Here is a 10,628-nt window from a genome sequence, read left to right as displayed (position 1 = left end):
AAAACCAGGTTAGAGTCACTGCTTTCTACCTCAGCCAGGGCACCACCTCCCTTAGGAGAAGGGGCTGATTGTGACAAGGCGGTGAAGAGCAGAGTAAGACATGGTGGAATACAAACCAAAACAAAGACCCTGGTAATAGTAAAACAGAAAGAGAGGACTGAAAACCAAGGCAAGCCCCCTGGAGGTAGGAGGACTGACCTATGACCTCAGCAGCAGAGTCCTGAGCACAGACCAGGCCCCTGACAGCTACTGCTGGGGGAGAAGGCATCTTGGCCTGGCTTGTTCGGGACTATATCTGTGTTGCTTCCTTCTGGCCGGACCCTCACCTCTCCATGGAGGGCCCCCCAGTCTCCCCACCAATCACCCAGTTACAAACACCACACACAGTTTCACTACACTGAATCTGTCAGCCCTACTGGGAGCTGGCCACACCCAGAGTCCAGTGTCCTTGGCTGGGCCAGTTTGGCAAGATCTAGGAACCTTGGGATACATCACAGTCAGGTAATTATAACTTGAAAATGTCAGCTGCATACTTACCAGCACAGTTTATTTTAATATTTGTTTCCCGTTACATGTAATATACATAACTTAAAATCACAGTCATACACTCTCCTACGAGCTGCACCTCCGTCATGAGAAACTGGAAACATACAACGTCTACTTCCCTTCCCATGGCTTCCTGTTGCTCTTGCAGTCTCTTTTTCTGCCAATGAGAGTCATCTGCAGTGGCCCTCACAGGACCAGGACACAGAAGAGGAGGGGAGAGAGGCAGGAGGGAGCTGAGACAGAAAATGGAGACAAGATGAGCAGGAGTCAAGGGTGAAGCGGGAGGCAGAACAGAGAGAGGGATTTCACAGCCCGGTGTCAAGACCCAGAAAACAACAATTGAGTGTTCCTCCCCCTCCTCCTCCAAGTGGGAGACTTCCATTCTTCCTTTCTTGGAAAACAGTTGACTGTGCATGTCTTGCTGCTGTGACTTCTCTTGCTTGGCTACGTGATCTTATTTTTTTTCTTCTTCCTTTGCATTAGAAGGAGCAACAGAGGCTGGAGAACAAATAGGGTGCTCACCCATCCTGGAGTGTGTGCAGCCGGGGCTCACGGGGACATCTACAATCATCATGGTCTGCTTTTGTAGTTTGGCAGGAGAAAGGGGCGGGGGAGCGAGAGATTATGATTGTTACATATTTTCCTGAAAAGAAAAATTTCCACCAATTCAATTTGTCTGCAAAGGAAATGAAGGTTGTTGCAGATGTTGGCTGTCGCCATCGGCTGACTGCTCCGCCAGCCTCAGCAGCCGCGCACGGACGCGGTGTTTCCTGTATATATATCTATATCTATATATATCTCTATATATATGCTTTCCCTTCCCAGTCTCTCATCAGTGACAGTACGTCGCAGCTGGGATGTTGGTGTTGTCGGAGAATCCAGAATGAAGGCCCCTTCTTAATGGTTCTCTGGCTTGGGTTGGACCAGACACGCCAGCATCTCTTCACGGAGGTCAGGATTCCTGGGTGCCAGAGGCAGGGGAATGGGATGGTGGGAACAAAGGAAGGAAGAGAAGGGAAATTAGTTACTTTAGCCACTCGCCTCTAAACACACGGCAAGCAGTTCTTCCAGCTACCCTTTGGCCTGCATCATGGCCCAGAGGGCAAGAGTGACTTATCCAAGGCCACACAGCTTACTTCTGACAGCTAAGGACTGCCCTTAGCAAATGCACCTAACTCTGGAGTCCATGTGTGCTTGTTCCTGAGGAGGCAATGCCTTGTACTTTAGTCTGAAAGTCTTTGAAATGGTCCTTTAATGTGGAGATGCTCCAGTCCCCATCATTTGACTTTTCTCCCTTGCTCTTCTCAGTTCTGTGGCTGCTTCACCCGGCTGCAGATCCTCTATCCCCCACGGACCTGCTGTGGCCTGGAGATTAAATGCCAGACAGCAGCGCTTAAGGAAAAACCAGGGTCTGGATCCCAGCTAAGGGCTACCTATAGAACTCGGAGTTCAAGAGTATGAACTCCGCAGTCACACTTCTCGAGTTCAAATCCCACCCCCTAGCCTGTCCGCTCTGTAACTGTGGGCAAGTGTCTCAACCCCTCTAAACCTCCATCTATTTCTCTATAAAATGGGACCTGCCTTACACAGGCAGAGAGGGCACCACAGAGGAGCCTAACATATAGGAGTGCTAAATAAATAAATGCCTTGTGGCTCTACTTGCTCCATCACAGCCCCCGCCCCACTTCCCCAACAGCAAGGGCTACCATTTAGTACCTTCATTATTGGCAACTACTCAAAACCATTTTGTGCATGGAAGAGCATTCCTGACTTTTGTCACTCACATAGGATCAAGTATAATCAAAGTGTCATAAAAGAGTCCTTCTTAGGTCATTTGACTGAGAGGAAAACTGATGCCCAGAAGGCTGATGGTTTTGCAAGCTGGTGGTAGGATGAAGGTGAGAACCCAAGGGTTCTATTTTGAAACAGGTCAATCCCTCCCCCCACACAGGTAAATGTGGGAAGATGAGGAAGCTGCAGGCAGCGAGGTTGAGTGCTGTTCTCTCTCTCCCCTCTCCCTCTCTCCCTCTCCCTCCCTCCACCCCCTCTCTCTCTTTTCAAAACAGGGTTTCTCTGTGTAGTTTTGGTACCTGTCCTGGATCCCGCTCTGTACACCAGGCTGGCCTCGAACTCACAGAGATCCACCTGCCTCTGCCTCCCGAGTGCTTGGATTAAAGGCGTGTGCCACCGCCACCCAGAGTGCTGTTCCCTTGCTGGCAGTGTTTGGGAGACAGATCCTCTCTGAGGGGGATGGGCCAGGGGGACCTAAACAATACTGTACATAACAAGTCATTCTTCTTGATTTAGGACAGCCATTGATAGCCTACCATAACTAACAGCAGTGACTGGCTTGCCTGTTATGGAATACTTACTGTGTGCCAGGCACTATGGTAATTACCATACATGTATGAGCTCTCTGAGACAGAGACCTTGGGAAGTCAGTGTGGTGAGGAACATAGTTGGCTCTGGAGTCTTAACACATTAGGTTTGCCTCTAATCAGTTCATCACGTTCCCAGCACTGTAGCTATGGGCAAGGCAGTTAAGGGCTCTGAGCATCTGTCTCCTCACTTGTAAAATGAATGAGCAGACAGTATGAAGCCTGGAGCCTGGCACAGCGGAAGCACCCCGTGAATAAGAGCAATGAATACTATCAGGATTGCTGGTACCCGTTAGCTGATAAGAAAACACGGATGCCAGGGTTAAATAGTGTTACAGTCACAGAGCTGGTGAAGGAAGGACCTGAACCTGGGTGTGATCGTGCCTGCCTGGAATCCCAGCTCTTAGAAAGGCTAGAAAGGAAGATATTGAGATCAAGGGCAGCCTGGGCTATATAGCAAAACAGATCTCCCAAAAAGGGTAGAGAGAAAAAAAAAGAGGAGGGCTTGAGATTTGAATTCAGGGCTGTAGGACTTTGGGGTTCTTCTTTGGGGTACCAAGATGCATCTATCCATTAAGCCAGTGTTTTTCAAGCACTTTAGGAAGCAGGGTTTTTGTTTTGGTTTTTCGAGACAGGGTTTCTCTGTGTAGCTTTGCGCCTTTTCCTGGAACTCACTTGGTAGCCCAGGCTGGCCTCAAACTCACAGAGATCTGCCTGGATGTGCCTCCTGAGTGCTGGGATTAAAGGTGTGCGCCACCAACGCCCGGCAGGAAGCAGGGTTTTAATTGTTTTTGTTTAATTCAGAAAAGACCTCTCCCCAGGGTTAGTGGGAGTGACTCCACTAGGAGTCTGGGATGGCTCCTACTTGGCAGTAACGTCTGGCAAAGCGTGTGGAAAGAGAAGGCCACTTCTGGCTCTCCAGGCCAATACAAAATGGGTCTTTACAGAATGATCTAGAAGAGAAAATAGGGGTACACCATGGTGCTTGGGGATAATGGCATTAAACAAAGAAATGCCTCAGCTCTTCACTTGGCAAATGATGAAACTGAGTTCCCGTAATGGAAGAAACTGACCCACTGGTCAGCAGAACGGCTACAGAGCTAGGCCTCTGGAATCCCACCAGTATGGATCCCTTAGCATCATGGCTCCTACATCCGGCTACACAGGGACTTCACAAGGACCAATGTATAAATAAATAGTAATTCTTGCGCAGTAGAGGTTCCAGATCATCCCCCAGGGGATGTCATCGACTCTGCGCTAACACGACAAGTGACCTATCCTCCACCACTGGGGGAAAGGAATAATCAGATGACTGAAGACACTGGAGTGACAACAATTTACATGGAAGTCTGAGTAAAGGTGACAAGAATGTTTACCATGGCCAACTTACTCTCCTTCTAGGTCAGAACATACAATGGAAATAGAATGTGAGTTTTGTACAGGTGCTACTTCTCCAGCACCTTGTATGCATGCTGCCATGCTTCCCACCATGATGATAATGGACTGAATCCCTGAAGCTGTAAGCAAGCTCCAATTAAATGTTTTCTTTTATAAGAGTTGCCTTGATCATGGCGTCTCTTCACAGCAATAGAACAGTGACTAAGACACATGTGAAATTCATTTTAATAATATATCTGGGGACCTGGGGTGTAGTAGAATACTTGCTACTATATGCCAAGTTCTAGGGATTGCTCTCCATTGCCTTAAGAAACAAAAGGCTCTAGGAATGCAGCTCAGTCAGTAGAAGGCCTGCCCAGTGTGCAGCAAAGCCCTGGGTTCCCAGCACAGCATAAAACCGGGAGTGGTGGCGCCTGTAATCTCAACACCAGAGATATATAGGCAGGAGGATTAGGAGTTCAAAGTCATCCTTGGCTATAAAGTCAATTCAAGGGCCACCTATGCCATTTGAGACCCTGCCTCCAACAAAAACAAAACGAAGCAAAACCCCTACCGATCATATTACTTAACTCAATACATCCCCTTCTCATTTCATAAGTATTAACATTACTCAGACAGTTAACTTTTTCTTCATACTAAACCTTCAAAATCCTACACGCATTTACCCACATCTCATCTTGGATGAGCCATTTCAAGTACTCAACAGCCATATGTGGCAGTGATTGCCATATTGGACCACACAGGAAAAACACTGCCACCATTACAGACATCCTTTCAGATGAGACGGGTCTAGACCCTGCGTCAGCATCCTTCCAAACGGCAGGAAAATGTTCCAGCACTTTTCCCTCTAAGAAGTCGGAACTCAAAGGAAAAGAAGAATTCTTATACTGCTCTAGAAAACATTCACTGATTTAAGAAAAGGGCCAAGCCGGGCGGTGGTGGCGCACGCCTTTGATCCCAGCACTCGGGAGGCAGAGCCAGGCGGATCTCTGTGAGTTCGAGGCCAGCCTGGGCTACCAAGTGAGTTCCAGGAGAGGCGCAAAGCTACACAGAGAAACCCTGTCTCGAAAAAAAAAAAAAAAAAAAAAAAAAAAAAAAAAGAAAAGAAAAGGGCCAAGAGGTGACCAGGTGCTATTTGTGAGGCCTTGGAGGTGGACGTTTCCCATTGTAGTGTAATGTATGGGCTGTACACAGTGCACAGACCTAAGAACAATAAGAGCTTGACTTTTCTTGATGGGCTGGGGGAGGCGGTGCTGAGGATGGAACCCGGTGCCTCATTCATGCTACACATCTTCTCTATTGTTAGGCTAAGCCCCCAGCCCTGAAAAACTTTATCTATGTGCATCTCCATGTAGCCCACCCAGTTGGAAACATCCTCTAGAAAGTTTCCTTGCGGCTCTTCACTGGCACATTCTAGAGGTAGCACTATTCTAATTTATGCCCAATGGATAAAAATTTTGCCTGCTACTCACTTCTAGTGAAGGCAATCACACACAGGTACTTCCTATGTTTGTGAAATTTTGGTCTTCTATGTCTGATAAAATTCAGCAAGCTTCCAGAGGAGAAGAAGAACCCTCCCCAGTGTAGGCTGTGAGAAGCCCAATATGTCCCAGCACTGTATTATCTGAGATCTTGCTGGCCTTCAATGAAATAGAAAGCTATTGGGGTCCCCAGGAGTCTGGGCCTGGAGGGCCTGAGAAGTCCTGGGTTTGTAAGCCAGCAGGGCAGATGGGATCAATGGTTCTAGGCATCACATTCCCTCAGTAGCATCTCATGACCCTGATGGAGACAGAGACTCAGGGATGCGAATATGGTACCCAGATTGGCCGGGTCTCCATCTACAATACATCAGTCCTGTCGATCCTTAGCACCTTCCCTTGCCACTTGTGGACTGTCTTTGCTAGTTTTGGAATCTGAAACTCTAAAGAAACCAAGACACCATCTTCTCTCCCTCCTTTCTTTGGTCTGAAGCAGGGCCATTGCCTGTCTCCTTGGAGCCACAAGCCAGGTAGGTGAGGGTCACAGCTGCACTATCAATCACACCACCTGGGCTCTCAAAGGAAATGACTCTCCAAGAACCTTTGTGTGTGTGTGTGTGTGTGTGTGTGTGTGTGTGTGTGTGTGTGTGTGTAGCCCTGGATGTTCTGGAACTCACTCTGTAGACCAGGCTGGCTGGCCTTGAACTCAGAGGTCTGCCTGCCTCTGCCTCCTGAGTGCTGGGATTAAAGGTGTGTGCCACCACATCCAGCTATAATTTATTTATTTATTTATTTATTTTTATTTTAGTTTTTAGTTTTTTGAGACAGGGTTTCTCTGTGTAGCCTTGGCTATCCTGGACCTCAATCTGTAGACCAAGCTGGACTCAAATTCATAGAGATCCGCCTGCTTCTGCCTCCTGGGTGCTGGGATTAAAGGCGTGTACCACCACTGTCCAGCTTCTAAGACTCTTTTCACTGCTTTCTCCTCCCGCACTGCTCAGCCCTAGAACCGTACCTGTGGCTTCTTGTCCCTCTCCTCCGGGGATGGGTCTGTTTCTCTGTAGACAACAGCTTTGGTTACCAGCATGTCTGGATGCTGCAGTTTGGCTTCCTTGATGGCCAAAGCCAGGGCCTGGCAGGCAGAAGAGCACAGTGAGGCCCACAGAACCGTGGCTCTGACAGAAACTGAACACAAGCTACTAGTACACAGCTGGGGAAACTGAGGCCCAGGAGGGGCCAAGGTAAACAGAGGATGAGACTAGAGTTTGAATCTTCCGCCCCCCTTCAATGCCCCTTCTTGAGGGTCAGCAAGGTGTGGACGCCGTCACTGCTCGGAAGGGTGGCCACCCCTAGGTCGCCATAATGGGAGGGACTGGGTACCGTGCTGTGCCCTGGGAATGCTGTTCCCTAGCCCCATACCTGGTCTTGATCGACATCTTCGTCCCCGGTAATGATGATGCGCTTCTCGATCCTTGTCTCAGAAAACCCTCCCTTCACAGTCTGTGGAGAGAGAAGGAGAGGGCAGGAGAGAGAAAGGCGAGGTCCCTCTTAGGTCTGCTGTGACAGACCTACACACCTCAGCCTCAGTCAACCGACCACGCCGAGAGCTGGGAGTTCACCTTTTTCCTGCCCTCCTCAGCGTTCTCCTTTTCTAGCTGGAGGACTTGAGACAGTAGCTCCTGCTGGCATCAGGCTGGCATCGCTCCCTAGCTACCAAACTGTCCCATTTATGTCTCCCACACCCAGCTTAGATGCCGCTCCTTGGTTGGCAGGGTCCCGAGGCATCCTGTCCCGGCCCTCCCCAAACACCGAGTCTGTATCTCTCGTGGTTTGGGGCCTCTGCACGGTGCTGACCTCTGTGCACATGGCCTTGCTCACCTCTCCAGGCTTCAAGCCCTGGAGAGTGGGGCTTATATTTTGGCCACCTCCGTACCCCCTCCTCACTCAGCACTTTTCCCAATCTGACCTGGCAGTGCTGAATGTCAATCTGTTGAATGAACACATGAATGGGATGTGAATGGTGACAAGGTTCGGCCTTAAATGACCTGGAACAATCTTACAAAGATACTTTACTGCTACTATCGTTTTCCCGAGGAGCGGGGCTTGACGTAGAGGATGGGCAGGGCCTAACTGTTTGGCATGTTCAAGGAGGATGTGACAGAGGGAAATCCTAGCTGGAGGTAGGCAAGGGTGAACAGACGGGGCCCCCAAGTGGTGAGGTACAGATGAGCTCTTTCTGAGCCGTACACTTGAGGGGGGCGGGGGTGCCGTGTGAGGCATTCCCATAAAACCAGCAGAGAAACCGATACTGTTCGCTCAGGTTTTTTGAGAGGTTGCTTCCTGGGAAGTGTAACAAGGTGCCAAAGGTACAAAGTGGCAGGCAGGGCCTCCCATGGTGTGGACAAAAAGTGTTGGCAGCCAGACTTGCCCTTCGGTGGGTCAGCTGGACCTTCAACTCAACCACCCAGGCTCAGCCTGGTTCCTCAGGCCTCCAGCCATGGCTGGGCCTCTCCTGTTTTCCCTGGTCACTCAGCTGTGGACTTGCTGCAGCCTCCCTCTCAGCCTTTCTTAATTCATTGACGGTCACAGCTGAAACCCCCTAGGAATGCATCCCTCCTCCGGCATGTCCTCTTCTGTCCCCAACTCCGCCCTGGCCCAGGCCCTCACACCCCGGCTAAGTCCTCCTTCCTCTCCTTCCCTGAACCTCCCTCTTTTCTTTGCTTTGCTGGGGATCAAATCCAGCGCTTTGTGCACATGAGACAGCCCCAGCCACTGAGCTTCACCCCCAGTTCCAGCGAACCTATTTTCACTGACTCACTACCTAAGTTAAATTTCCTTGTGCCTAACTCATCTGCCCCCATTCTGCACTTCCCTGCCCCGAGTGCACCCTAACTTCCCAGTCCCCTATCTACACACCGCTTCCTGGTTTCTTACAAACACACCTCACTTGTGTCTCCTCCAGCAGCCTGAGAGTCTGGGAAGGTGGATGCTCACTTAGCATTTGCTTAACCAAGAGGTAAACACCCTGTGTCTCTGCCCCTCCTGCTAGCATGCCGTGGAGCTGAGCTGCTCGACCCTTGGGGCTCTACTCTCGGGGCGGGGCGGGGTGGGCGATCTGCAGCTAACCCCAGGACCCTACTCCGACTCTATTCTCTTCTCTCTCTCGTTTTTTTTGGGTGGGTGGGCGGGCAGGGAGAGCAGTACCATGATTGATAAGGACTAAATCCTTGCTAGGTAAAGACTACACCATTGAGAAATAGCTCCAGCCCTCTTTACTTTTGATTTTGAAACAGGATTCTACTAAGTTGCCCAGGCTGGCCTGAACTTTGAGTCCCACATCAGCTTTCTAAGCAGCTGGGGTTAGAGGCCTGGTAAACAGCGACTTTTTCCAAATGACACTTCCTGACTTTGGGGAGCTCTTCTGAATTTGCCTGGCTCTCAAGGCCTGTAAGATGCAAACATCGTTGTTCACAATTCCTTTGGAGGAGAACATCTGACCCCACAGACTAGCTGTCAATGCTGCGTACAAGGCCTACTCCCAGACAACAGCAGCACAGGGCAATGCACTCCAGATTGGCGAAGGTCCCCTCTGTGTGCCTTAGAGAACGAGGAGGAGCCAAGGGTCAGCATGGCAATGACCTTCCCACCTACAGCCCGCTGAGCCCGGGAGCCTGCTGCTACTCACTTTGGTGACATGGGTGGTGGTGGAGGTTGAGAGGGTTTCCGCAGTGGCGCCGTAGGTGCTGGTGAGGACATCTTTCCCGATGATCTGCAGAATATAACCACCCCCACCCCGGGGGTCAGGTCAGGGCACTGGGCTCTGAAGGGGCAGGCGGGGCTGGGGAAACGTTCCCAGGGATAAGTAGGGGCCCCATGAAGGTGAAGCGTGGAAGCCAGGATGCTTTGAAACATTCATCCTATACAATACCACCAAAATCTTTCCAATTCTAGACCTAGAACATCCCCAAACCCAGGGATCTATAACTCTTAGAACTTGAAATCGCTAAGGCCCAGAGTCCTAACAACAACCTAGAATGGAAGAATCCTAGAAGAATGACCAGATGCATCCAGGAAGCAGACAGAGCCCTCTAGGCCCTCACCCTGTCCCAGGCAGGAACATGCTCTCTCTGGACTAGACATTAACAAACAGAACAAAAGCACCAGAAAAGACCTCTCGGAGACAACTCAGGGTCAGTGGTGGGGCAACCACCAACAGAGCCTGGCCTAGAACCTGAGCCTCTGGACTCCTAGTTCCCTGCTCTTCCTGCTCTACAAGCTGATGCAGCAGTGTGTGTGTGTGTGTGTGTGTGTGTGTGTGTGTGTGTGTGTGCATGCTCATGTGTCCTGTTTACCCCCAGCATCAGACATCATCAGAGTGAGTGTGTGTGTGTGTATGTGTGTGTGTTTGCGCGCTCATGTGTCCTGTTTACCTCCAGCCCTGATGCCAATGCGTTGGTTACATGGTGGGAGGTACTGATGGGCACTTTGGGGAGCCTGTGGACATCTTCAATGGTCCTGAGCACTTGCCCGCACTTGCCGTGGCTGTGTGCTGGCACACTAAGCTCCGAGTCCCCTAGCCCCTCACTGCACTTGCTGTGGCCGCATGCCCGCATGCTCATCTTCAAGTCCCCTAGCCTGAGCTGGTCCTGCCTACTTACCGGTGAAAGAGAACGGATTTCCGTGGCCACCGTCTGTGGGCCTGGGATCATGGCAGCTGCCCCCTTCCCGGACTTGAGACTGTTCTCCTGGGGAGACAATAGTGCTCAGATGGCCAGGTCTCAGGTCAGTAGGCCTCCAGGATAGCCAGGGCATGTGACCATGTGGTTAT

General features: G+C 50.5%; 1 protein-coding gene across 7 annotated transcripts in view; it reads right to left on the bottom strand.

Moving 5' to 3' along the window:
* Positions 1-526: 526 nt before the first annotated feature.
* The window catches only part of Epb41l1 (erythrocyte membrane protein band 4.1 like 1), a 127,740-nt gene continuing 117,638 nt past the window's right edge, over positions 527-10,628 (bottom strand). For all 7 annotated transcript variants that reach the window (XM_059261769.1, XM_059261765.1, XM_059261763.1 and 4 more), the window contains 5 exons: positions 10,459-10,545; positions 9,486-9,569; positions 7,220-7,300; positions 6,816-6,932; positions 527-1,507 (listed from right to left, as the gene is read on the bottom strand). In XM_059261769.1, the coding sequence (XP_059117752.1) occupies positions 1,499-1,507; positions 6,816-6,932; positions 7,220-7,300; positions 9,486-9,569; positions 10,459-10,545 (378 nt within the window). In that variant the 3' untranslated portion in view covers positions 527-1,498. The remainder of the gene's footprint in view (positions 1,508-6,815; positions 6,933-7,219; positions 7,301-9,485; positions 9,570-10,458; positions 10,546-10,628) is intronic.

This window comes from Peromyscus eremicus, chromosome 4 (assembly GCF_949786415.1).
Source record: "Peromyscus eremicus chromosome 4, PerEre_H2_v1, whole genome shotgun sequence".
NCBI classification, from domain to species: Eukaryota; Metazoa; Chordata; class Mammalia; order Rodentia; family Cricetidae; genus Peromyscus; species Peromyscus eremicus.
This window is presented reverse-complemented; position numbering and strand designations above follow the sequence as displayed.